The following is a 27,870-nucleotide window of genomic DNA, read 5'->3' on the forward strand; positions in this document are numbered from 1 at the left end:
TCTCGGCAGATGGCCCCCGCGTGGTAACATCACGGCGTCGCGCAGGGCGCGGCTACCCACCGCGAGTGCTTCCCTGATTCTGGGCTGCTCGCCTCCCTATCCCTTACTTCTCCACCGCAGCCGCTCATCCCCCGAACGCTCCCGCAATTCGGGGCTGCTCGCCTCTCTCCCCTCCGCCAAAGCGGATTAGCAATTGAAGGATTAGCAATCGTGGGACATTTCATCAACCCCCCGCCCCTTCTGTTCACTTTTCAGGTGCCCCAAGACTCCTTTTTACCCCGCTGCACTGAATGACCACAGCTACCCCCCGTTGGCATTTAAGAAATTTTCGTTCAAAAAAAAATCGGGAACAAGGACTGACATTGCTACTTTAACGACAGTGGGATTTAACTAGTTAATGTGGGCAGAGCTTAATTCTCAGATGCCAATCAGATCAGGGGTCTTCTCCATCTGCAATCACAGAGAATCCGCCAGAGCGCCCCTACGCGTTCATCCCAAAGACTAGTGGTTCTTTCCTCGGAATCGGTTTTGCCACCACCGCTTCCTACGACGGCAAACTCAGACCCGCCGTTCCTCAGGATACCTTCTTAAAATGGTGTTTAGACGAGGTCCCTCCCCGCAGCCATTTTATGCGAAGCTGTCCGAAGTATTTGCCAGTTTTCTAAAACTGTAGTTTAATTTTTTGAAAAAGGCGGGAGGGGGGGAGGTCCACAACAATGAAATAACTCAGAGTAGGAATAAAATTTGGATGAGATGTGCACCGTAGTAGAGGAGTTGGCCTTGCACCTTGATTTCTAGTCAGGCGCTACCATTCACGTCCCTGACGAGCTTAATCTGCGAGTCTGAGATGGAAAGCCCCCTAGTGACGCCGTGAGACCCGGCCCTACACGGTGCTTGCGGGAAGCGGGCGCTGAGTGGATGGGGGCTGCGGCCCGGATGAGGAGCGGAGAAAAGGCCCGGCCAACTAAGCCCCCCCCCCCCCGTTCTCCGCTGGCTGATAGCAGCGGTAAGCACCCTACGCGCCCCTTGATTATCCCCGCGTACGAGCCCGGGCGGCTGGGTGGCCAGCCGTCTCCCCCAAACAGCCCCGTTGGCTTCTCGGTGCTCGCTCTGCCCAGCACCGGCCGCTGGCCTGTTTGATTGGTAGTATCTTTTGTCTCCTGCCTCTCTCTCTCAGAGCCCGTTTCCCAGGCCGGTTTAGCTTTTTCTTGGGCAGAGCGAGAAGGCCAAGAGCTGGAAGAACGGCCTGTCTGAAGATGTCTTCTGGGCTCAGGACAGCGAGTTTCCCAGCCTGGAAGCGCCACATCTTGGATGAGCTCAGACGACGGGATCGGCTCCAGAGGCAGGCTTTTGAAGAGATAATTTTGCAGTGTAAGCCACGTGTTTTGGCAGCGTTTTGAAGCCCTGATTTTGGGTGGTGTAACTCATGCTGTGAGCAGTCTGAGAGATTAGAATACGTTTGAGCTGCTGCTAGTTCTCTTACTTCTTGGAACCTATTCACTAGGTGGCTGTCATTTAAGTTTCCCTTCTGGGGCGTTCTGAACTACTGGCCTTGTTGCCATCTGATGAGTTGGTGGCCCTTGTAAGGTTAGAAGCGAAAAGTAGGGATTTCTGATTAAAAAACCTACTCTCTTAACTTTGCTTTGCTTTCCTTAATGGTCATTTCCAGTACCTGATAGGATCCACATTTGGGTCCGGACTTGGTTTCTTGGCCTTTTGGTCTGCTCAAAAATAAAACGTGAATTAAGGTCTCTGTATGAACTGTTGTAGCTTTTTCTTCAGTATTGCTTTGTTAGAGGGCTGGTTAGCATGGGCTACAGGGAAGAAAGATAAAAACTTGTTTTTCCTTAGTGTGGCGATTTACTCTATAAGCATCCTGTACACACAACACAAGGGATTTGTGGCTAGTCTGCAGTGGTTGCAAGATTGTGTTGTCCCTAAGAAAATCAGAAGGGCTTATTTCAGGGGTCCCCAACCTTTTTTGAGCCTATGGGCACCTTTGGAGTTCTGACACAGGGTGGTGAGAGCAACCACAATTTTTTAATTAACTTTATTTATGTCCTGCCTTTCTCCCCAGTGGGGACCTAAGATGGCTTATATCATTCTTATACCATCTTTATATCATGGCTTATATCATTCTTCTCTATTTTATCCTTACAATAACCTTGTAAGGTAGGTTACACTGAGAGCATGTGACTGGCCCAAAGTCACCCAGAAAGCGTCCATGGCAGAGTGGGGATTCGACTAAGATCTCTCAGATTGGTCTGACACTCTAACTACTGTACCATGCTGACTAAAATGGCTGCTGCAGGAGGCAGTGCCAACCACGGGGAGTGAGCTATGCATAACTTTGATAGTAAGCTATGTGCAGCCAAGAAAATATTCCACTTCTGCCTGAAATACTTAATAACAATCAACAGAAGATCATGCCATCCATTAAAACAAATACAAAGACTGTTAAGGAGAGCAATTACATGAGTCCAAAAAGTATCTTACCCCAAAATAAGGTCACAAGCAAGGAGCCTCTTTAAAGAAGAAACTCGCTATCAGTTTAACTTGTCATACTTACAGGGTTTCAGAACCTTTTCTAACAATAGCTGCTTCAGAGACTCAAATTCTAGGTTAACTGAGATACCTTCTTAAAATGGTGTTTAGGCGAGGTCCCTCCCCGTGGCCATTTTGTGCGAAGCTGTCCAAAGTATTTGCCAGTTTTCTAAAACAGTAGTTTAATTTTTTTTTAAAGGTGGGGGGGGGGCAGGAGGCCTTTTTAACACAGGTAATAGGGTAGTACAGTAACAAAATGGTTCAGAAAGGTGCTTTGGTAAAGGGACAGGAACTTTGAGCTGTGTACTGTCTCTTGCTCTAAGTATGTTCCTATTGTGTTAAGGTTTTGCATCATTTGGCATGGTTAACTTTTGTGCTTTGTTTCAGTACTGATTCAGATTTCTGCAATCCAGACCCTGTTGCATTGTTTATTGCAGTCCCAGTGTTTATCGTATTGTTTTATAGTATGTAATTTTCCTTGAGTCTCAGTGAGAGAGGTGGATTATGAATAATGCAAATAAATAAGCATTGCAGAATGTATAAAGAGTATTGTACTCTTACTTCAGTGCAGTTGGCTTTTGATACAAAGGTTACAATCATTAATAACTTGTGTTCTTATTACTGGGTTGTGAAATTTCTTTGGGGGGTTTTGGGGGCTGTATTTTAATGGAAAATGTTTGTCCATTAGATAACAAATTGCTGGAGAAGTCAGATCTCCATGCAGTGCTGGCTGACAAGCTACAAGCAGAAAAATATGACTTACCAAGCCGCCATGAGATCAGGTATTTGCTGTGAATATCAGTAAAGATATAGTGGAGTCAGTAAGTTGGGAGTGGGGGGGAGAGAAGTTAGCAGCACCTGTAGCATTGTATGTGCAGTTCTGACCACTGAAACACTCTTTTCTGTGTACCAGAGTAACTAAAACTGTTAACAACTGTTTTAATGTTTATAACCTCATCCTGTGTATGCTTTCAGTTCACTTGGGCTTATCCCCGAGTAAGTATACATCAGATTGAAGCCTTTAAAAAAAAAAAAAGATTGAAGCCCTGCTTTTAACAGGAGTTAAGTTGGTGATACTATTTAAAAAAGTGGTTCAATATTCGTCCTTATATCCACAGGAACTGCAAGCCTTGATCTTAGATATCAGTTCACCCATGACTTGAACAATTATCCAGCATCTATGAAACCACAGATGTACAGATGTACAATTACCCAACATCTATGAACCTACAGATGTACAGAGAGTGTACATGTACAGAGAGTGTAAAGATCAGATTTTCCTTGACATGTGAATAGTGTTTCAGTTACATGATAGGAGGACTACATGATAAATGGTTATCCTAAAAATAGGAATGCTAATGATTATAAAAATGATAAATGAAATTTCAGTGAAAAATTGTCTGGATATTGTATTGTCACTTGATGTGTGGTTGGAAATACTTTATGAATTAGTCAGCATTTCCCCTTTTTTCCTTTTAAAATTTCCAGTCCAGGACACGATGGGTCAAGGAATGATGCTCACTTGCAAGAAATAGCCCAGCTAAGAATTAAACATCAAGAGGAACTGACAGAGCTACACAAGAAACGTGGCGAGGTTAGGATAACTTTACCCACCAACACACTCTGTTTCAAGCATGTGTTTTTACAGTAGTGTCTGTTATTCCCATGGGCTTTCAGTATTGTAACTATCTCAAATTGAATTTTTTATGTGCATTTCATTGGGTATTTACATCCTTAATAAAAATTTTATCCTTATGTGACAATTCAAAATGCGTTCTGTTAGGTCCAGAGAAATATGTAAATGTGTTTTTGATTAGGATTCATATCATCCATTTTTAAAATCTTGTTTTCACATGGCTAGAAGGGAGGCAGTGATTTTTGCCAAATTTTCAAATTTGTTCCCTGGTTGCTGCTGAAATATACCATAGTCTTAGCTGGGACTGATTAAAATGCCATAGGGGCATAATTATCAAATATAAATATAGCTGGTTTTGTTACTGAAATATCTAAAGTGAGAGTGGGATAGTATGCTAACATGGTTATCATGAGATAAGAAATCCTTTATTCTAGAAATATATAGTCTGTTACAAATGTCATGTTGGTCTTTGCGTTCTTTAATTGTTTGATTTAGTTGAGGAGGTAGGATTTTCTGTATATGTGCACATATCATATAAAACTTGTATATGCTAAGAGCAAGAGTCCAGTAGCACCTATAAGACTAACAAAATTTGTGGTACTGTATGAACTTTCGTGAGTCACAGCTCACTTTTTCAGAGACTGAAGAATCTAAAGAAGTGAGCTGTGACTCACGAAAGCTCATACCCTACCATAAAATTTTGTTAGTCTTATAGGTGCTACTGGACACTTGCTCTTTTCTACTTCTACAGGCAGACTAACACAGCTGCTTGATCTGTATATGCTAAGAATGTGACAGTGACTTCTTGCTTGTCAAGTATCTTTTCAAGCCAGGATTTATTTCCTTCACAAATGTAGTTTCTTCTTTCTTTATAGTTGGCCCAATCGGTGATAGATCTAAACAACCAAATTCAACAAAAGGACAGAGAAATGCAAATTAATGAAGCAAAGTGAGTAGAATCCATTTTTATGACATAACTTGTTCAAAGTACTATAAATCAACTGTTGCCTTTTGGTTGGAATTTCATGTATCGGTTGCTTCTCTTGAAGGATTGCGGAATATTTGCAAAGAATATCTGAGCTAGAAACAGAGTGTCAGGAACTGCGTAACATGCTGCAAGATCTTGAACGAGCCAATCAGACTCTTAAGGATGAATACGATGCTCTTCAGATTACCTTCACAGCGCTAGAAGAGAAATTAAGAAAAACAACTGAAGATAATCAAGAATTGGTGACTCGTTGGATGGCAGAGAAGGCTCAGGAAGCTAATCGTCTCAATGCAGAAAATGAGAAAGATTCAAGGTGTGATAGTGTCATTGTGCTCTGAGTAAATAATTTGGTTATAAATATGAACGTGTGACCATCTCAGGGCTAAGCTCCTTTCCAAAATATTTTTTATTCTCTTTGGTTCTGTGTGAGGGATGACCATATACACTTCAATAAGTTTTCTAAGTTTTATTTTCTCAGTATATCACAGTATATTGATCACAGTATATCTTCTAGTATCCTGGATTTCTAATCACTTGGTGATCTGAATGTACTTGGTGAAGGCTGGTTCTCATAATGCATTTTGCTTCTGTCATATGGTCCCACTTTGCCACATCTCGGTGCTCAGATTAAAATGGCTGCCAGGATTGGACTGATTGCTGCTGAGTACGTTAGCAGTTCACCAGTTTCTGTCTGTATAAAAGTTTTCTTGGGTAGATCAGAAAGAGTCCAGTAGCACCTTTAAGACTAACCAATTTTGTTGTAGCATAAGCTTTCGAGAATCAAGTTCTCTTTGTCAGATGCATGGTACAGAAACTGGTCAAATATAGAAGAGGAGGGAGGAGAAGGGGAGGAGAGAGAAGAGGCAATTAGGGGGGGGAGAGGGAGGATGCAACCAAAACATTCCTTTGCTAGTAAATGTGAACATCTCCTTTTGGTGTGGGGATCAGTTGGCTTGTGTGAGGCTTCAAAGGAGTTTGCCGTGTTAGTTTGTAGCAGCAAAACAGCTGGACCATCCAATTCCAATGCAGTATAAGCCTTCGATAACCACGCCTGGCGTGGGCTTTCGGGGACCACAGTTCTCTTTGTCAGATGCATCTGACGGGGAGAGCTGTGGTTATCGAAGGCTTATACTGCATTGGAACTGGATGGTCCAGCTGTTTTGCTGCTACAAACTAACACGGCAAACTCCTTTGAAGCCTCACACAAGCCAACTGATCCCCACACCAAAAGGAGATGTTTACATTTACTAGCAAAGGAATGTTTTGGTTGCATCCTCCCTCTCCCCCCCCTAATTGCCTCTTCTCTCTCCTCCCCTTCTCCTCCCTCCTCTTCTATATTTGACCAGTCTCTGTATCAGGCATCTGACGAAGAGAACTTGATTCTCGAAAGCTTATGCTACAATAAAATTGGTTAGTCTTAAAGGTGCTACTGGACTCTTTGATTTTGCTACCACAGACTAACACGGCTAACTCCTCTGCATCTATGACCTTGGGTAGATCAGGAGTTCCTGTGTGACAAAAAATGTATTGTGCGAATCATCCTTTGAAATACCTTCTGTATCAAGCTCCCCAAAACAAATTAGTATGTTCAGTTTTTAATCTTGATCTGTGTGGAAATGTAAAAATTTCTTGAAGCAAAAAATCTGCCAGTTAGCACTTCTAAGTGATTGTTCTTAACTCAATATGGTCTTTTGAGTGTGTTTCTCTGGTTACCATATTACAGCACACTTGAAATTCATCTTCCAAGAACTTGTCAGCAGACTGTGGCTGAGTTGATGTGGAATTTCCCAGCATTTTTGTTTCTGTCCTTGTAGAAGGCGACAGGCCAAGCTTCAGAAAGAACTAGCGGAAGCTGCCAAGGAGCCACTGCCAGTTGAACAGTAAGTATTCCCTAAAATATTGTGGCATTCTGTTCTTTAAAATTTGCAGCTAAAAAGTACTTAATTATGCCAGTAAAAAAAAAAGACAGGCAAGTAATTAAGTTCATCTGTGTTATCAGTGTTGCATTACTTCATCTCAGAAAAGGAAATAGGGAGATAAGAGAGGGGTTGTATTAACTCAGTAAGGAATTGGAGTCACTGGTTTATGAGCTTTAGCAGGTAGTCTTTGGGGAAATAAGAGTTTCTGTTTAGAGGGAAAAGGTTTCATCCATTTAATTTTCCTCCCCTTGAAATCACCACCTCCCTCAGACACACCTGACACTCAGCCAGTGCCTCTAGTCTGTTGTGCATGGGGATTTGTTAAACAGTTTCTTATGTCTAGGGTGGGTTAACAGACCACTGCTGGCTCTAGCTGTGCCCTGTGCAGCTTGTTTAGAAAAGTTGCTTTTAATTTTTTTTAAGGCTACATATAACTAACACTAGTCTATGTGGACTAATAAAAGTTTGCATGGCAGCTCTTAAGGTTATCATATTGCAGATACTACTATCTTGTTTGGGAAGCACATAGTAATCACGATTAAAAAATACAAAAGATGAATTGCAGACTTGGCTGAAGTTCCTAGCATGAAAAATGGCGGGAAACAGAATAAAACAGGAAGTCCAGTGGCACCTTAAAGACTTCAAGAGTTGGGGTCCTCGTCTTCAAATGCCAAGTGAGCTGTCTCTCATGAAATGGGAATAAATGTTATTATTGAAATAGTCTTTAAGGTACCACTGAACTCTTATTTTACTGCAATACAGTAACTTGGCTACCCCTTTGAAATTATCATGAAAGATGGAAGCAATCAATTAAAAGCAGTTATTTGCTTAAATTAGCACATTTTATATTTGAATATATCCCACCTTTTCCCAAAGTTAAAGGTCTCTCCTTTCAATTCTACATTCTGCAAATACACTCAAAACCATAAAATGTTTTTTAAAAAAGGAGCATGGTAATCTTCCTTTTTGAATATCATCCTTTCGTGCCCCTTGGATTACAAGGAGAATGGTGAATTTCTATATATAGGAAATCAATTTTATGACAGGGTTGTAAGATGTGGATAAAACCAAACACCTGATTTCCTTTAAGTCTCAAATGATTCAAAAGAAGGCACAATCCTGTTGTTCTTCAGGGATGATGATATTGAAGTGCTTCCAGATGAAACCTCAGATGCAGCTGAGGATACGTCTCCAGTCCGTGCTGTCAGCCGGACAGCCAGGTAAGAAGGGCAAAGAAAACAACAAAAAAGGTCTTTTTCAGAGAGGGTTGCAAAAGACTTTGGGCAGGTGGAACTTTGGCTATCCTTTATGGCAAAACAAAGTAGGTTCCCACTGCTGTGTCTAAAAATGGAAAATTCATGAACATTAGATCTTGTTGCTAAAGAAGTCATTACTAAGGGATATCCCAAAAGTTTAAAAATATTTCCTCAATGTGCTGTGTTAAAATGAAATAGATATGGTATGGCTATCGCCTACATGCATTCAGTGAGCAGGAGGAAGGCCCTTTGAATTATGCCTATGGTGTGCAAAATGTTAGCAAAGACTGTTTCTCAGGTATTTGGTATGACAGATGCTGCACCATTTTCATTGCACTTTTTTCCTGAATAAATCCCCTCTAGTTCCATGGGCCTCTTCCAGTCCAGAAAAGGTAGAACTTGGAGTTCTCTCAGTTTTCCCTTAGGCCAAAAAACACCCCCACCACACAGCTGTCCAGCTTCCTATCACTGCATCAGAGAGCTGGGATAGTCCTGTCCCACTGATTCTGGATGCATCAAGAGTCTTGTGGTGGCGGCAATAGCCGTGCATGAGGGAGAATGAGGCAAGCTTCCTTGGTATTTGCAAGAGTAGGTGATTTGAATGTGTGTGTGAACCTTCATAATCACAATGAAAATGTGATTCTTTTCTTCATGTACTGTTAAAAAATTAGTCTGGTTTTCATTCCCAGCTTGAGCCATGAGAGCACTTAAGTACAAAGCACCAGTAAGCACCCAGCCTCCTTGCTGAGGTAACCATTCTGTATGCCTAACACTTCAGTTCATCCTAATAGCTCGCTAAGCCCTTGATTTTATTATCAAAGTCTAGAAGATGAAGGTCCTTCAGGTTTTTTTCTTACTCATATCCAGCTGTTTACTGGATTCAGTTCACATGGGCCTAAATGAGCATTTTTATTTCTGCAATCTCAACATGATTGTTGGGCTTCTGGGCTGTCTCAAGGTGATTGACTTTCCATGCTGAATGTGGGTCTTGATGAGGAGGAATGTCCTCTCTTATGCATGTGGTGGGCTATGTGTGGTTTTGACCTCTGCTTAAACAATTAAGGTTTAAATCTGTCCTCCCCTCCTCTTTAGTAAGCGACTTTCCCAGCCAGCTGGAGGCCTTCTGGACTCTATCACTAATATCTTTGGGTAGGTTAGAACACATTCGCCTCTTTTGTTACATAATTGGTTCAATATACACTACCATTTCAATGATGCAAGGAATGCCAATAGTTGTCCTTATGTCAGCCTTTTTTCCAGCTTTTGCCTCTTCTTCTTTTTTTGTTTTTGTTTTGAACTTCCTGTTCCTTCTGCTGTTTGCTGACCTCTGACTTTTCCCTCCAGTCTGTCTGAGTCTCCCCTTTTGGGACATCACTCTTCTGATACTGCCAGGTGAAAATTCACTTGAAATTATTCACATTTACTCCAGCATGTGAGCAAGGGATGTTGAAATAACTGCCTTGTTTGACATATCAGTAGCAATGAAAAGCCTTTTCTGTTAAAAAAAATGCTTTAAACCAATTGAAAGAGGGCTAGATTATAGCAAGTACCGTAGCTGACTTGCTGAGCTGACTGTCATCACAATGATTGTGCTGTGGCCAGTCATTGTAGTTTCCTCATGCATTAAGAGGAAGATCCATGTCTATGAGTAGTATTGCAGTGTGAGCTTTTGAATAGGTAATCCTGATAGTTTGTATCTTTGTATCTTGCTGGGATTACTTTGTATCTGGACAAAAATAAGAACTGTTCCAAATATCTACTGAGACTTGGCATGTTGGTGACCCCAGATTCAGCTCAGTTCAGTTCAGGGCTCCACATGGTTGCTATTATATTGTAAAGTCCCCTACTCCAACATCATTGATTGGGGGGGGGGGTGAAGAAGTTGCTATAATCTGGCAGCGCCTGCATGGAGTCCCAGTTATGCAGAAATGTTTTTCGGATGTAACCGAAACCATCCCTTTCCTCCCATTCTTACCCTATTGTGTAGTCGGGATTATCCCTGCTCTCCCCCATCCCAGTAATTTGGAAACAAAGTTTGTTCCACCCTTGTGTTTCTATATTTATTGTGTGTGCCCTTTCCCAGGAGGCGCTCTCAGTCCTCAATTTCCATCCCACAAGATAATGTTGATATGCACCCGGGTACAAGAAAAGAAGTGCGAGTTCCTACTACTGCAGTGTGTGTCTTTGTAAGTATATTTAGAAGATGTTGTCTTTAGAAATAATACCAGGCACTAAGTGGCATATATTCTTACTAAAGCTGTGTAACAACTGTAAGCAGTTTAACCAATACAGGTTTTATCTCCTAAAACAAGTTGAAGACTCAAGTTAACTGTTAGATATCTTGAGGTCAGTGATGACAAGAAAAAATACTGATTGTACTATTGAATTGCTCACCCGTTGCTTTCCCAGCTCCCAGCAGCGTTTTTTTCCCTGCCCTATCATGTTCTAGTAATGCCATGAGATATTATGAAACTGCTGATACTGTACGGATAAAGTTGGTACATGCTGCCTACAGTGCCAGGGGGTTTGCACCAGCTATAATCCAACAAAGCTAGTCAAGGAGCTGTCAGTTTCGGGTTGGCTTAACGTGCATGATCTTAAGTTTTCAAGCTGAGACCTCTTGGGTTGTAATTTCATTATGAATAGTAATGGAAGGAATTCCAATTTGTCTCAACATCAGTTTTCTACATTAATTGCTTTTTAACTTTATATATTTAATGACTTTTATTAGAGGTCACATAAAAGAGTTTGGAATGACTGTGTAAAGTTAAATGATAGAACCAGCTTTTTAAACTCTTTAAAACTTTTTTTAAAGTTCTGCTTGTTTTTTTAATTTTAACGCTGTTATTTTAACATAGTTTTGTCTTTCCCGCAGAACCAGCAACAGCTGGAACAATTTCTGTAAATTCATGCTAATCTCAAAGGATTTAAATGCCACTGATACAGCATTTTACAAATGTTTTTCTAAATAATACACTAACTGAGAAAGTAGCATAGAATAGAAGCCTGAGGCCGGCACTGAAGCCCAAGGATTTCCTCCACTTCAAAACACTTCAAATTTGAAGTGGGTCCATGGTTGACCTCCAATAATAAAACAGAATTTTTTATTAAAAGTAGACAGAAAAATGTTCTGCTTTTGATGCTTTTTTTGTTCTATAGTCAATAAATTAGCCCTGGGTGGTGGTGAATAGTATCTACCTTCAGTTTTGCACATGAGTTAGGTTAACCATGTTAGGTAATGACCTGTTTTTCTTAGCCACTGTATAGATCTTTATCAGTCATCTAATATTTTAGAGTGAACATTAAAGCAGTAGTAATTTAGCATAACACTAGTGCATTATGTTTGTAATGTTATCTTATATAACTTTATTCAACATGCAATTGTGGATTTTGATACTGTATTCCAAAGGAATACACTGACTATGAAGTATTTTCATCTCTCTGGTAACCTTTATGCCAGAATGCGAATATATTTCGTACATTAATTTCTCCCCCTTTCACATTGCATCCAGGACATACAGTTTCGTAGTTCTAACTTCTCATAATTTTTTTTAAAAGAGAGCCAGTTTGGTGTAGTGGTTAAGAGCATGGGACTCTAATCTGGAGAGCCGGGTTTGATTCCCCACTCCTCCACTTGAAGCCAGCTGGGGTGACCTTGGGCTAGTCACAGTTCTCTGGAGCTCTCTCAGCCCCACCCACCTCACAGGGTGTTTTGTTGTGGGGATAATAATGACATACTTTGTAAACCACTCTGAATGGGTATTAAGTTGTCCTGAGGGGCGGTATATAAATCGAATGTTGTTATTATTATAAATAATTACTACTACTACTTCTAAAACAGCTGGAGGTGTTCAGAATCATCAATTTGTCTCTACCTAATCACTGATTCCCAGGTTATTAAAGTCATATCTTTATTCTCCTGGTCAGGTTATTCTCTGTGTTTGTGTTCTGGTATTTGGAATCAAACAAGAAAAGAATAGCAGAAAACTAAGTTCTCCAGTGGTGCAAGACAGTGCCCTGAACGATGAGTTACTTCTCCTGTTGGCTGTATTAGGCATGGCTTATAAAATTAGGAAGCCTGACATCCTCTGCCATAGGAGGAAGGGCCTAGCAGTTGTCATTCTTATACACCTCAGAGTATGGACATGCTAGAACTACTAATTTTTTTCCTATTGACCTACACAGATCTATAGGTTTTAGAGCCTTCTACTCCAGAGTTAATAGGAAGGAAATGGGTACGTTGCTCTTGAGGCTTCATTGTAATGACCAGACCTTTGATTATTTCAGAGGGTAGGACTGAGCATCACCTATGGCCCTGGAAGGAGGGGAGGCTATATGAGCTGTGCTCAGAGCTGCATCAGACAGCCCCATGCAATGCCTTGGCCTGTCTTCAGATTGGTACCCTGGCTATATACCAAGCCAGTATAGGACTCTCAGGCTAAAGCATTTGGTTGCTCTTTGAGTTAGAGAAACAATACAATAAGACCCTTGAGGTACAAATTATTGGGGGTGTATTTTGTTGCTTTTAAATTGTAGTGTTTTAAGATTCAATTTGTAAGCCTCCTTGAGCCATAAGGAAAGGTATTATTTTATTATTTATTACATTTCTAACCCGCCTTTCCCACAAGCGGGCTCAGGGTAAGGTATAGCAGCTATAAAAATATAATATAAATATTAAAAACAATTCATAAAACAAGAGTTCATCATAAAATCAACAAACAGATAATAACTGTCCCAAGGTGGGGTCAATTCCAGATTCCTGTCTATCAGCATACAGGGGGAGGGAAGTGGATAGATAATATACTGCAACCCATACATGGGTCAGCAAACAAATGGGCACTGCATAGCCCCATGCTGTACCCATATGTTGGGCAGCTGGCTGGTGGACACTGTATAACCCCACACTTAGTGGGAGACGGGTGGGAGGCTCAGTGAGGATCTCATGCTGGCCTCAACCATACGCCTGGTGGAACATCTCCGTCTTACAGGCCTGCCAAAATGATAGAAGGTCCTGACGGGCCTGGGTGTCCTCAGACAAAGAATTCCACCAGGTTGGGGCCAGGACCGAAAAGGCCCTGGCCCTTGTTGAGGCCAACCGAGCCTCCCTGGGGCCAGGGACCACCAGCAGATGTTTTCCAGCTGATTGGAGCATTCTCTGGGGCACATATGGGTAGAGGCAGTCCCTTAGGTATGCTGGTCCCAGTCTGTTTAGGGCTTTATAGGTCAAAACTAACACCTTGAACTGAATCCGGGATTCCACGGGGAGCCAGTGGAGCTGCTGCAGAATTGGTGTAATATGTAGGATATTAGGTAGGATATTAAATAAATCTGTACATGTCTTTTTACTTGCAATTAGAAAGGGAAAGAATAGTAGAAAACTCAGATTTGAATTTGTGTATGCTGCTGGTCAACTAACAAATCAGCTTTGTTATCCCTGATACCATCTGCAATTGTTGTATAAGTCTCTCTCCTCTGCAACCCTAGGATGCTCATGATGGAGAGGTGAATGCAGTTCAATTCAGCCCTGGCTCTCGGTTACTGGCAACAGGTGGCTTGGACCGGAGAGTGAAACTCTGGGAAGTCTACGGAGGTAAGCTACAGTGAGGCAACACATGCCATGAGAAGTCATTGTGGTTGGCCATTGACGATTTTCTTCTCATTGGATCTGTGGAAGAGAGGTCTCATTCATGCAAGCTCATACTGGAATAGATGTTGTTAATCTTTAAGGTGCCACTGGACTTCAGTTTCATTTGGCTACACTAGACTAACATGGTTATTCCACTGAAATTACGTTGGTCAGTTGACCAGTCAAATATTCCATGGAGCTAAGAATGTCCCTGCATAGGTGGCTGTTTACTTTATTAATTCACATTACAGTGTCATCCATTTCAAGAGAGAGAGTGAAAACTGCTTTCCCCCTGGCCCTGAAGCAGTGTAGCAAAGTTTCTCCCCCTGGCCATCTGCTATAACTATAGGCATGTCTAAACAGAAAGAATTGGTCTGCTGCCTACTTGGTACAACTGCACTTAATAGTTGCTTTTACTTTCCTTGATTTCTGCTTAACTACTTGAAAACACTGAGCTTATAGGCTGACCTTGATGTTTCAAAGAAAAAAATTATTTAGTACATTGTTCACATCTATAGAGCACTTACTCAACCTTGTTAAAAATTTTAATAGTTCATTATAATTTTCAAAAGTTTATTTCATTGTTCCACAATAATTTAATTTGTTGTTCTAATTTGTATTTGTATGAGACCTGAGGATTAAAATTCTTTTTTTGTTCTTAAAGCTTTGAATGTAACTCTTATAACTTGAACACTGTTCAGTGGATCTGTTGACTGGCTAATTGTATGGCAGTGGCATGTTGTCTAAAGTTGACTTAGTAGTTGACCTCTTCTGCAGCTGTAGCACAGAAATAAGAAATGGTGAAAGTTATAAAGTCTACTGCTCCTAAATTGCTAACTACAGAACAGAAGCTACAGTTGTTGCATGCTACTGATTATGGTTTTCATCAATTCTGTCTTGTGTATTTTCATTTAGCTAGGATGAATGAAAAGAGACACGGGAATTTGAACTGTTCCTTACTGACAATTGTTTCTTCTTACAGACAACTGTGAGTTTAAAGGTTCTCTGTCTGGCAGTAATGCGGGTATAACAAGCATAGAGTTTGACAGTGCTGTAAGTATGTGTGGCCATTTTGACATCTATTTTCCATCCCTAACCACTTTGCTAAGGGCATTACAAAATGTTTCTGGAGAACAGAAGCATTACTTAGAAATAATGTTGTACCAGTGAGTGAAGCACTGCTCTATATTTTACTTTACAGGGGATCCCTGAAGTGGTTAGACTTTCTCTGTGTATCTTAGTGCAGCACAGTAAGTTTTATCTAGGGTATGAAATGTCACTATGCAGTAACTCTGCTTTTAAAAGCCTGATGTTTTTCTGAGGTCAATGATGAACAGTAAAAGGTCTGATTGCCCAGCAATGTTGCCTCCTTTATCTTCATAACTCCCAGCAATTTCTCCTCAATCATGCTCTAGAAGTGCTATTATTGGGTCACCATTTGCTGATAAATAGTGATATATTCAGCTTGTGTTACCCTACAGTGTTGGGTAGACACTGCTGAAATTGCTATCCAACATAAATAGATACAGGAGTTTGAGGTATTGGTTCTGTGCTTGGGTATCTGATCTCAAATGTTTAGCTGAGACCTCATTTGGAGTAAAGCATCCCGCTCATTCTATGAAGTGATGGTTAGTGGCAGGAAGCAGATGTAAAGGTAGGGATAAAAGCAGGGACCCTGAAGCAAGGAGGGCTTAACAATAGATAAGAATGAACAGTAGGAGACAATTTATTTTAGAAATTTTTATACCATCCTTCAGAGTCCTACTTGAGGAAGCTTACAATTAAAATAATATTACATTGGACATAAATAGCATTAAAATTATCCATAAATCAGAGGCAGGCCATTTAAAAAGCTGGCAAGAGACAACCTCTTACTTAAAAGCATGATTTAAAAAGAGATGTTTTAGCCTTGTGCCTAAAAGAAAGTAAAGTAAGTATCAGGTGAGCCTCAAGGGGGAGGGCATTCCAGCGGTAAGATGCCATCACAAAAAATGCCCGGTCTCCAGTTACCATGAGTGTCACCTCTGAAAAATAAAGAAATAGGAGAGAAAAGAATTGGAGTAGAGAGATGGGGAAACTTAAATCTAAGAATAAGAATTCATGCAGAAAGTAGCAAAAAGTAATTAAAAACTTTAATGATAAGGGAAAGAGAAGGCAGGAGCTGGAGAAGATTACAGAGTCATAGCCCGGGATGATCATGCCAAAGGTAAAGACTGAGAATATTCCTTGAATTGCATGAGGGGGGGGGGGGAAATTTGAATGGGATAGGGTAACAAAGATAAAAATTTGTTAGGTATAGAGGACTGGGCAGATTGTTGTTCTAGAAAACAATTTCTTTTTTTTCTTAATCCTATTTATTTTCTCAGGGCTCTTACCTATTAGCAGCTTCAAATGACTTTGCCAGTAGGATTTGGACTGTAGATGATAACCGGTTACGGGTGAGTATCTTGTCGGAAGTATAGCTTCAGTGGCTGCTTCTCCTGAGATTTATAAATATCAGAAGATGATAGAAAGTTGCATAAAGACACATTTCATATCCGTCTTTCATTCTCTAAGCTCTCATTCTTCTGCCATAGCTCAGTGCTATAACACATTTTCTGTGCAGAAATTTTTGAGTTCAACCCTCGGTTACCTAAGAGGATCTTAATAGCACTTGGAAAGGCCTCAGCCTGAGACTTCAGAGAGTTACTAGTTGGAATGACCAAAAGGCCAGTAGTCTGGTTCAGTCTAAGGCAGCTTTGTATGTTCATACAATTGTTAATATTAAAATGAACTTGTGAAGGAAATTCTAAGATGGTAACTTGGCAGATTTAGACAAAATTCATCTGGCTTAGCATTTCATCTCCAACAGTGCTTGGCCAGATGCGCTGGGAAGTTGCTTGGTCAGATATGCTGAGAAGTGGAGTATGGTGGTGTTAATCATTTTCTGTTAATCTTTGCTATTAGTAATAAAAAGTTGCTTGCCTCAGCTAAATAGAATCTCTATAATCAGTCTTTGTTTATAGATCTATTCTCCATGAATATGGAGGATACCTTGCCCATGCAAGTGGTAAATGGCATTTCATGAAGTGTTAAGGGTGCTTATGGTAAAAACTAACAGATTAAGCATCCAAACTGGCTTCTTTATACTTAATTATTATAGATGGACTGAAGTGTAGGTAGAGTCATTCTGTTCCTACTAGAGCATTGAAGGGTGTAGCTAGAGTGTCACAAATCTTGTTTACTGTTGTCAATCTTTTTCTAGCACACGCTCACAGGGCACAGTGGAAAAGTCTTGTCAGCGAAATTCCTGTTGGACAATGCACGCATTGTATCTGGGAGTCACGACAGAACGCTCAAGCTATGGGATCTGCGCAGCAAAGTCTGTAAGGCAACTATTTCACTTACAGGCGTGGTTTTCATCTTAGTGTGCTTCCTGTTTGTATTGAAGAAAGCAAAAGTAGAATAGCCTGGCAGTCCACAGCAGTCTCAGAGCATTCAGACCTGCCACCGATCACTCTTCTGCTAAATAACTAATGTTCACATGGGACCAAAGCAAGCTTGTCCCTTGCATGCTGTTGTAAGTAAAATTGATAATGGGTAGAGCTCTAAGCAATGCAGTTGCTGCAGCCCAGTTCTGAAATAACGCCGGGCTTCCAACATTGCTTGCCCTTGGGGCTCTTGCTGCTCTTTTGTACAGTGGCAAGAAGAAAATGGCCAGATACTGGTGTCTTTTAGGAGAAGTCTCATATTGTCATATATTTTTATCAGCATTACTCAGCTGATTGCTTTTTGTCTTTACTATTGTTATTTATTGTCCGCTTTTCTCATTATGCTCCAAGATGGATTACATACTGCAAGTGAATACGATATAATCAATAACAGAAATATTCAATAATTAGGACATTCACAGCAAAAATACAATATGATTAACAGTTGGGGCATTCAATGAAAACCAGAATACAATACAGCATGGTAGCTGAAAATTTGAAAAGTAGCATAATACCTAAACCTTTCTGCATTGAAGCATAAGTGATTAACATGACATCTTTAGCAACATCAAACTACCCAGCAGGGGACTATATTTACATCAGCAGATAGTACCCAAGAGTCTAGTGTATAGTCCCTATCCCTTACCAAGGTATCTGTGAGCTATTCCTTATGATACAGCCCCATAATCTGAGTAGAAAGCCCTCCTGAATAATTCAGCCTTGCATAGTTTGTGGAAAGCCAGGAGAGCGGGGGCTTTCCTGATCTCCTCCAGCTGGCCATTCCACAAGGTGGGGCTACCACAGAGAAACCATGTGTATGGACAGTTGTTGATTTAGCCTAACTGCAGGGTGGTATCTGCAGAAGGCCCTGTTTAGATCAGCATCACTGAAAATTCTCATCACTTTGGTCACCTTTCTGGGCTGCTAGGTAGTGTTGCGAATGTTGTGTAGGAGATATTGTGTTGGACCTGGGGAGACCCAACAGTGCAAAGGGTGGCTAATAAAAATAGATCTGAAATTAGGTGCATATATTATTGCAGTCAGTGCTTGCTGGACCCACAGATGGATGTAGTTGCAGACAGCTTTTGTAGTGTGAAGCTTCAGAAGCATGAAGTATATAATACCTAGGAAATACCAAAATTCAGTAGTGGACTGGCATTAGCTATTTCCTCAGGAAATCTTTGTAGGGAAGAGCAAGAAGACTAGTACAAGCACTGCTGCTTCCTTTGTGGTTTTGTCCTGAAGGAGGATCTATAGAGCAGAAAGTAGACCAATTATGCAATCTTACGTGAAGTTACACCCTTCTCTGTCAGTGGAGAGAAGGTATCCTTGTATGGGTTATGCTTCCTATTCACTCCACAAGGCAGGGAATATGCTAATTAATTTGCAAGTCATCCACATCTGGCGGGAGGCAGACCCCCAGTCCAGCCCTGCCTGTTCTGCAGTAAGATGAGCTTCCACAGCTGCTCCTTTCTATTAAGCATCTTTAGGCCCAAACATTTCAAAAGAATGGCAACATTTCAAAATTTTCAAAAGAATACAAAAAAAAATGTGTCCTTTTGGCAGGCCTGTAAGACAGAGATGTTCCACCAGGTATTTGGTTGAGGCCAGTATTCAGATCCACCGATTTGCCTCCCTGCCTGTCTCCTATTAGTCGGGAGCTATATGAGTCATCTGCCCCAACTCACGTCTTCACCCCTCTCTTCCCCTTATGATTGGCAGGGAAGGGTGGAGTGAATCCTGTCCTGGGATATTAGGAACATGGTGCAGAGTTTGTTTTTATGCTGCTAAATCTGGCTTTTACTAGTATTCGATGTACTGTTTTATTAATGTGTTTTTATCGGTATGTTGTAATCCGCCCTGAGCCCGTTCGCAGGGAGGGCAGACTATAAATTTAATAAATAATAATAATAATAAAAAGGTTCAGCAGCCCATCTCCTGCTTCATGCCCAATCTTCAACCAGATGCAAGCAGGAAGGAAAATAATACCTCTCTGGCCCTCCCTGCCCTAAGGCCTTGGTGGTGGTTAAGTCCAACAAGAGAACTTCAAAACGACAGAAGTAACCTTGCCTCTCCCCTGCCAAACTCCTAGTAGGGGACAGGGAGTGTGTGGCCAGCTCTCCCCAACCCTGAAACCTCAGTGGTGGTCATGCTCAATGAGAGAACTTTGAAATAACAGCTCCAACCACGGCTCCCCTTCAGCATCTTCAAGCCTGCCCATGCCAGCACCCGAGGCTGAGGGAGCAGCAGTCAGCTGCCAGTATTAATGACCCTTCTTAATGCCAGTATACCCACCCCCTGGGCTGAAGCCTCAGCAGCAAACGGGAGAATGCAGAAGGCCCTCTTCTGATCGAAGACCTTGGTGTCAGCAAGAGGAGGCCAAACAAAAAAAGAAAATGGCATAAAAGGAGAATAGATGGGGTCACATTCCCCTATCCCTCCTTTCCTCCTCACCCTCCATATGGCACAATTCAGGGGTCAGGCACTGATACTTCTTATTCTTGTGGAGGCTCAGGCTTCAATTCCCTAGGCCTTAAGAATCATCAACATGCAAAGGCTCCGTGACTTCATAAGAACAGGAGGGAGAATGAATGGAAGAACTACTGTCCTCTTTGAGTGCTGCCTTCACCAGTCCCTCCCAGCTCTGGCCTTCTCCCACCTCTTGGGAAAGACTACCTCCACTCCCTGGAGATTCAGCATAGGGAGAACCAGGGCAGTTATGGCTATATAAGATTTCAGGTCCTGGGTTCAACTCCATGCAATGCCATGTAGCTTGTGGGGTAACCTCGGGCCAGTCACTCTACCTCAGCCTGCCTTATTATTTATGAGACAGAAAGTTATCCCTTTCTCAAAGGCCATACTTTCCAATCTGTAGTTCGTTGCTGAGGTGTACCCATGCACATAGGGTTGCCAAACTCCAGGTAGTGGCTGGAGATCTCCCGGAATTACAACTGGTCTCCAGGCCACAGAGATCAGTTCACCTGGAGAAAATGGCTACTTTGGGGGATGGATTCTATGGAATTATGCCATGCCAAGATCCTTTCCCTCCCCAAACCCCACTTTCTCCAGGTTTCTCCAGGTTTCACCCTCAAGATCTCCAGGAATTTCCCAACTTGGAGCTGGCAACCCTACATGCACAAGACATGAATTCCGAGCTTCAGCTTTCTAAAAGATAAGTGTATTAATCAAACAGCGTCTCCACAAAACAAGAAGCACTTTCTTCAGGCAACACACAATAAAACAGGAAATTCTTGACTGATGCTAAATACTAAAACTTGTCTGTCTAAACTTAAAAGCTACCTAACTAAGCATCTCTAAGTGATTTCCATAGGTGCATATCTCACCCATCCATCACATCACATCTCTCTTGCACTCAGTTGATCTAGCATAACGACATGTTAAGGGTGATAGAATAAAGTAGTACTGTCTGCCACTACTACTTTTGTTATCACAGAATTGAATGAACGGAGAAGCCATCTTTCTAGGCCTCACTGAGCCTTGCCAGCGTGTCTGGCAACACAGGAACCAATCAGGGTCAGTCTGTCAATTGGCATTACAGCTGTGAGAAATCTAGGGAATAAAGTACAGAGCTCTCCCAAGGAACAGTCCCTCAAGGTCGAGTAGTTAGGAAGTCTAGGAATTGTTCTGCAGATGTTCTTAATCAGCTCTGGTAATCACATTCCTGTGCTAGGCCACAAATCTTTACCACACTTCCAGCTTGAGCCAAAGTTCAGCCATTGTCCCTCTGAAAATCTAGTCACAAACTATCAGCTTCCGTATAGCTACCCCTCTGGAATCTCCAAAAAGGGTCTGTAATTTCTAATTCATAGGGATTGTAGAAGTGTATTTTCGTTCCACCACAACCAGAAGGCTTTGGATCGACTCCCTCAAATGCCAGCTAGTGACTCTTCTTTTGGACCTCCCTCCGATAGAAGACCTGCTGCTTTGTGCACAGTCAATTTTTATCCTTCCTGCTCCAGATAGTGTACCTTCCCCAGATCTCCATAAGATCCTTGGTACTCTCAGAGTCTTCATTCATCCCTAGGGTGAATGCGGTCTTGCTCAGAAACTAGGACCTCCTGTTTTCCTCCTTTGCCCTCATTCCACACAGTCCTGGGAATATGGAAGGCAGGTTTGCAACTACTTCATCATCAGAGGAGCCTGTGCACATTGTTCCTGATCTGCAAAGTCCAGCATCTTCTGGCCCTCTTAGTTATCACAGCCATCTGCAATAAGGTTGACCCTTTCACCTGCCTTTTCCACCTGCATGGGAATGATTTGTAGGGCAGCTACTGGAGCACATTTTTCTCTGTTTAGGAGATACTCGAGCCTTGTTCTAATCAGTATGACTAAGACAATCTTAGGCAGATAATTCCTCCAGCAAGTGGTTCCTCAAAAATTCCTAATCTCCTACCTGAGATGATACAGCTTTTCAAGATCCCATACAAAGATACTTTCTTCCACTGATGGAGAATGAAACATTGGATTAGTTGTGAGGGTTTCTTCTCATTGGTAGATTGGAAAATATTCTTCCCCATCCTCATCATGGGGACTGAGAAATTTTAAGCAAACCAGCCCTTAATGCATTTCACAAGGCTTTCTGGTTGTCCTCCTTATCTCTGTTGCTTTGAGTTTTTTTCCAAGTTTTCCAGGTTGATTTCCTTGGGTAGGAGTTTCTGATCAAGCAGTTTCCTATCCAGTAGTTTGGCAAGCCATAAACTGGGGATGGGTGGAGGTGGATCTGCCTCCAGGTAGCTGTGGAAGCCTTGCAAAATAATTTGCATATGCTGTGCCTTGTGGAGTGAGTAGAAGGTGTGTAACCCATGCAAGAAACCTTCCAGTCTACTGATAAGAATAAATAAACCCTCACGGTAAGTCCAGTGTTTCCTTCTAAGCCCATTAGAAGGGTATAAATCTATTTAGATTGCATTGTACTGTTAGTTTTTGTTTCATGCTGTAAGATTCCTAGAATTACTAAATAAGTAGAGTAAGAGGGCTGTCTTGTGTCTTCATAGATTAACGCATTTTAATTTTATACACCTTTCAAAATAGTGTTTTTCACACCAGTCCTCTCATTGAATATCTTCTCTTACTGTAATGTCCAGCATGGAGGGACAAGCACTGTGCTGTCATTCTTTTCGCCATCTAAGATTCCTTACCACTTCTGTGAAACTAATTTGCTCTAGCAGACTTCTGGGAATGGGAGGTGCTTGTATGATGAGGTTAAAGAGTTCATCTCTGTGCCTTCCCACATTAGTAAAAATAGGTGGCATAAAAATATGGCTGGCATCCTTTACTGGTCTGTAACTGCAGTTATAATGCAATAACTTCTCTAAAGCTGTAGGATTCCAGTGTTGTATTTTGTATGTTTGGGTGCTATGTTCAACTGAAATCTGTTGAACTCACAGAATAGATCTACTAAGGCTGTTAGTAATGTCTCTTTCTGTTACTTGTTCATCTCTTTTTAAGGTATAAAGACTATATTTGCCGGCTCCAGCTGCAATGATCTGGTCTGCACAGAACAATGTGTGATGAGTGGACACTTTGACAAGAAAATTCGCTTTTGGGATATTAGGTAAACTATTCTACTAGCAGTTGTGCTCTGAAAGCCTCACAAAAAGAACCAGAAGGTATCTGTGACCATGGTATTATGTTAGGAACACATTGTGTCTTTAATAAGAATCAGGTTTGGGGAGGAGAGTTTTCCTATGTAAATGAGTTAAAAATTAATAAACTGAAACGTGTCTTGTCTTTCCAACAAATTAGGCCAAAGGCTTGGGAGAAGCAAATATTAATGAATACATTTAAAGTGAATGTGTATTGAATTGGATCATCCCTTCCCCAAAGATGTAATGGAAAATATATTTAAATTGCTCAGACAATAGTGAAATTTGGAGTACTTCGACAAATACAGTGGGATTAAAGAATATAGGTGATAGAAAGGTGCCACTACCAAGGAAAGGAAAGAACATGAAGTCCCGCTCTCGCTCTCAGATGAGAAAACTGCCCATTGCAGTGATTCATACATATAATTTAAACATTTCTACACAAATGTTAGAATTGTAAACTTGTTTTAATGTTAGTCAGAACATTCTGAAATAAGCAAATTCCATATTAGACTGCAAGGAGTGTAGCAAACACAAAATATACCATGATGCTCATTCCATAATTGTAGTTCTTCAGCAGGATGTTTATGAGGTGCTATGGTGGTTCTGTTTTATAAAATATTGATCTTGGTGCTCTTAAGGAATCTTTCTCTTCCTCTTTTGTTTTTTAGAACTGAGAGCACTGTGCTAGAAATGGAACTCCTTGGTAGGATTACAGCTCTAGATCTGAACCCAGAGAGAACAGAGCTTCTCTCTTGTTCTCGAGATGATTTGTTGAAGATTATTGATCTTAGAGTCAATGCTGTTAAACAGACTTTCAGGTGAGTGTGATTCTAAGGTAAGGACGCTGGTTATAAAATTATAAGTGTGTGTGTACATATACATCTACTAGTGTGTGGCCAGAAGGGGTACCCAAGTGTGTACCCAAGATGAAGGGATGCGCTGTTGTGGTTAAATTATTCTTCTATGGATTAACAGAGATGAAATACCTGTTTTGCAGCTGTTAGGCACAAGCTACTGAAAAATTAATATTTGAAAAATAATTGTATTGAATGTTCCATGGTTTTCCTTTCTCTTTGCCAGTGCCCAAGGGTTTAAATGTGGGTCTGACTGGACCAGAGTTGTATTCAGGTAAGAAACTAAACAGGTTGGGCTCCAGGGCTCCTGATAAATTCTTACTAGAAGTTAATTACTTATTTATTTTATATTCTGCCTTTCTCACTGAGACTCAAGACAGATTGTACAGTATGAAAAAAATGTGATCAACAATTTTGACATTCCATAAAGCAAGACAATAGAATATGGAATTGCAGAAATTTCAAAAACATGCATAAATCCAGTACAGAGTTGAAACAATGCTTAAGAAAATAAACAATTTGACCAAACATATTGAGGCTACCCAGTAGTAATATATCTACCTCAGCAGACATATCCAGTTGGTATAGCCCACATTCCTTTATTCCAAGACTACTGTGAGCCATTTCCTCACGGCACCCCCCTCCCCCCCCCACACACACACCTGTGTAAAAAGCCCTCCTGAATAGTTCAGTTTTGCATAGTAATTCCAAGAGAACTCTTGATTCCAAGAATGCGGTTATCTACTTGTAGTAGAATTCTGGCTTGGTTGAGTGAAGGGGTGTCTTTTTTTTCTTGACACATGATGACTGGATGGGTCTATTTAGTTGGCAAGGGTCACATAGTGGGAGGCATGCTTGTTAATAAAAGTAAATGTTGGTCGTCCCATAATGAGGTAGATAAGGGATGTTTGTGTTTGTATGAAGATGTTGGTGAAGTATGTTTCTACCCCAGCAATTCAGCTATAAGGTTTATGCTTCATAAAAGTGAACTGGCTACGATCACCCTTAACATTTTGCTGGAAAAAATTTGATTCTGAGAGGCCTTAGCTAACTTGCAAGGCTAGGAGGTATTTGCCTTATCTACAGCCCTCCAAACAAGCGGAGAGTAATATATGGTTCAGTGTTAGAGCATCTTTGCATGCTAAGTTCCCTAATTCTGTCCCCAGCATCTCCAGTTTTAAAGGGGTTAGGGCAACGGTGTAGAAGACTTTAACCTGAGACCCTGGAGAGCAACTGCCATTCCAAATAGTAGAGAGTAGGGATGTGCACTTTGGGTTTCCGATTTGGGTTTTTAACCTGAATCGGGCCTGATTTGGAAAGATTCAGGATTCCCAAATCGGCCCCAGCATTGCTGAGCTGATTTGGGGATCCCAAAGCAAAGCTGTCCAAAGGGAATCATATCGCCTCAGGAAGCTTTGGGCAAAGCGGCAGCAGCCACACCCGCAGCACTTTTCTAGCTGTTTGCTTCCATCGGGGGGGGGGGGGAGCGGTGAGGTGGGAAGTTTAAAAGCCACCCTTTTTGTGCCACTTGCAAGAAACGGGTGGCTTTCAAATGCCTCACCACTTTCTTCACCTGATGGGAGGGTGAGGAGGCTCTCCCTCCCATCAGGTGAAGAAAGCGGCGGGGCATTTGAAACCCTTTTTGTGCCAAATCTTTTTATTCCAAATCTTTTTTGGGTGCAGAACCCTAATAGAAAGTACTCACTGTATATTAATGGTCTGACTCAGTATAAAACAGCTTCATCTATTAAGCTCAGCCCCACTTCTGCACTGCATTGTGGCCAGATGTGTTCCTTCCTAGAATGGTTCTTGTTGCCTCTCCAAAAAAGTAAACATTCCTTGATGATTTTTTTCTCCTCTAATGCAAGTAGATGTTGACAGAATAGCACCAGTTTGTTGTCAAATAGTTGTTACTTTGTTATCACCTAATCTGGAAAATTCTTGTAATTTGTGATGAAACTAATATGATTTTTCTGCATGTGGATCTGAATCTCTCTTCACTGACTTTAAAAGCTCATGACTTGTGCTTGGAAATGGCCAGCTACTAACCCCTGTATCTTGTCTGGATTTTCTGGGTGTCTTTGGGTGGGCTTCTGTAGCATTTGTGCATTATGAGCAAAGAATATGTTTAGTAATTGAGTTTAGTATGTTCCTTAAGATAACAAGCATCAAAGTAAAACTTCCATTTTTTTCTTCCACACACAATCTGATTTTTTCAGCCCAGATGGCAATTATGTGGTGGCTGGCTCAGCAGATGGTTCCCTGTATATTTGGAATGTGCTCACTGGGAAAGTGGAGAAAGTGCTCTCCAAGCATCACAGGTGAGTCAAGGTGGTGACTGAAGTCAGCTCGTCATTTAATGGGGCATTTGAGGGATGCACAAATGAGAATTTTTTTCTGGGTGTTATCAAAATGCAGGCGATCTTATGGTGCTGAGGAGTCACCTGTAAAATCAAAGGTTCTCTCAAATCACTGGCTGATTGATTTAATCAGAGCATCGCTGGTGCACATTGAGAAGTTAATGACAAAAACAGCTTTATTGGGACCCTTGAGCTCATTAGCATTCCCTGTTTTAACCCAGAGGTAGTATCTCTGAGAATATCTTGAATCTCGTGTGTATAGACTGACTTTTGTGCTTTGTTTTAGCAACTCTATTAATGCTGTGGCATGGTCACCATCTGGAGCCCATGTGGTCAGTGTGGATAAAGGAAACAAGGCTGTCCTGTGGTCTGACTTTTGACTCAAAGGTGCAGATGCCAGTATGCCAAAAACCTGCATGGGAAAGCAGCAGTCTGTGTCTGGACAGGACTGATGTTCCAGTCAGTGATCTTTTGCTAAGTGTGTAGGTTTGACTCTAGGAAAGAACTCTGATGCAGCAACCAAGGAAGGCAAGCCCTTCCACTCTAAAGTATGCTTCTGGGATTCAACCTTCATGAAGGACTGGGTGCAGAACCAACTAGGCTTTAAGATACACCGTTTGTGCACTGGAAAGAGTGTTTGTTACCAGGCAGCAGTGCCAAACAGTTCCTTAAACAATTATGTACCGCACTTCATGCCTTGGGGTGCTTTAGCAACGTTCCTGTGTATCCTGATGTTATGCATGTACTGTCACCTGTGTTCTCTTCTGTGGATTAACTAAAGATATGAGGTAAAGAGTCCTGAAACATAATAAGGGGTGGGTCTCAGCTGTGATGTTACTTGGTTTGGGCAGTTGTGTTCACAGTGCCTCCAGCACTCAGTGAATCACAGCTCCCTGCATTGGCTTGGCCTGTAATAGGGGGACCTGCCAATTCTGCAGTGATGATGCATCTTCCAAAGCCTTTCCAGGTAGCAGCGGAACAGAAGCTTTTTAATTTGACCCAGTTATGTCTTGGGTTCTACTTGTGGGCAGTGACTACTGCTGTGGTGAAGAAGAATGTATTAAAAACATGATTTCAGCACCAAATACTCAATTATTTCCATTGTCCTTCTGTACCAGAGCCTCAAGCACAGAAGAGTGAGGAGAAATAGAGCTCTGAATGTAAATGTTCTGGTGGTGGCAAATCCAGATAGCTCACCTACATGTGCAATATTCTTCCTGTGCTGGAGCTCTCCCTTTGCCAATGAGCAGACTTGTACCACTATCTCCTGGCAATCAAATGCACAGTATGGTTTGGGGAGAACTAAGATGTGCCATTGAGCATTCATCCAGCCAAACATTTTTCCATGTTCAGTGGGCCTCAAGACAAGCCACCAGCATTTAATTGCCTTTTAATTTGCACTTTAATTTTGCTTCCTTCCTAAACTTGTTTTGTATGGAAGTGCGTTTGTATTGAAGGGCAGAGGTGAGCAGAAATTCTCTTTGTGTCTGGACCTCTTCATTTTTGACAATTTCTGCTAAGGAAAACAGGTCAACCCTTATTTATTGTATTAATCCGCCCACTAGTACTTGACTGATTATAAATAAACCTGTGTCCTGCTTCTAAATC

The 27,870-nt window shown here is 41.5% G+C and overlaps 1 protein-coding gene and 2 non-coding genes across 6 annotated transcripts; all 3 read left to right on the plus strand.

Moving 5' to 3' along the window:
- The first annotated feature begins 882 nt into the window (after window positions 1-882).
- On the plus strand, window positions 883-27,870 carry ATG16L1 (autophagy related 16 like 1). Of its 4 annotated transcripts, XM_054982804.1 has the most exons (20): window positions 883-1,006; window positions 1,178-1,371; window positions 3,233-3,326; window positions 4,033-4,138; window positions 5,056-5,129; window positions 5,230-5,481; window positions 6,983-7,048; window positions 8,221-8,307; window positions 9,436-9,492; window positions 9,688-9,735; window positions 10,427-10,529; window positions 13,828-13,933; window positions 14,952-15,022; window positions 16,336-16,407; window positions 17,214-17,334; window positions 22,909-23,014; window positions 23,717-23,866; window positions 24,129-24,176; window positions 26,122-26,223; window positions 26,549-27,870. In XM_054982804.1, the coding sequence occupies exons 2-20, from the start codon at window positions 1,257-1,259 to the stop codon at window positions 26,640-26,642; spliced, it is 1,872 nt and encodes a 623-aa protein (XP_054838779.1). In that variant the 5' UTR covers window positions 883-1,006; window positions 1,178-1,256; the 3' UTR covers window positions 26,643-27,870. The 4 variants fall into 4 exon arrangements, with proteins under 4 accessions (XP_054838779.1, XP_054838776.1, XP_054838777.1 ...); XM_054982801.1 differs by lacking the exon at window positions 9,688-9,735; XM_054982802.1 differs by lacking the exon at window positions 9,436-9,492.
- LOC129332976 (small Cajal body-specific RNA 6) lies at window positions 10,689-10,961 on the plus strand. The gene has a single exon (XR_008597375.1). It is a non-coding gene; the product is annotated as a small Cajal body-specific RNA 6 (non-coding RNA).
- Window positions 15,291-15,556, plus strand: LOC129332975 (small Cajal body-specific RNA 6). Its single transcript, XR_008597374.1, has one exon. It is a non-coding gene; the product is annotated as a small Cajal body-specific RNA 6 (non-coding RNA).

This window comes from Eublepharis macularius, chromosome 6 (assembly GCF_028583425.1).
Source record: "Eublepharis macularius isolate TG4126 chromosome 6, MPM_Emac_v1.0, whole genome shotgun sequence".
Classification (NCBI taxonomy): domain Eukaryota; kingdom Metazoa; phylum Chordata; class Lepidosauria; order Squamata; family Eublepharidae; genus Eublepharis; species Eublepharis macularius.

Excerpts from the sequence above, each read along its gene's own strand:
- ATG16L1 (XM_054982804.1), top strand. The coding sequence starts at position 1,257 with ATGTCTTCTGGGCTCAGGACAGCGAGTTTCCCAGCCTGGAAGCGCCAC. Across the intron at positions 5,482-6,982 it reads GAAAATGAGAAAGATTCAAG|AAGGCGACAGGCCAAGCTTC; the intron begins GTGTGATAGTGT and ends CTGTCCTTGTAG. Across the intron at positions 17,335-22,908 it reads GGATCTGCGCAGCAAAGTCT|GTATAAAGACTATATTTGCC; the intron begins GTAAGGCAACTA and ends TCTCTTTTTAAG.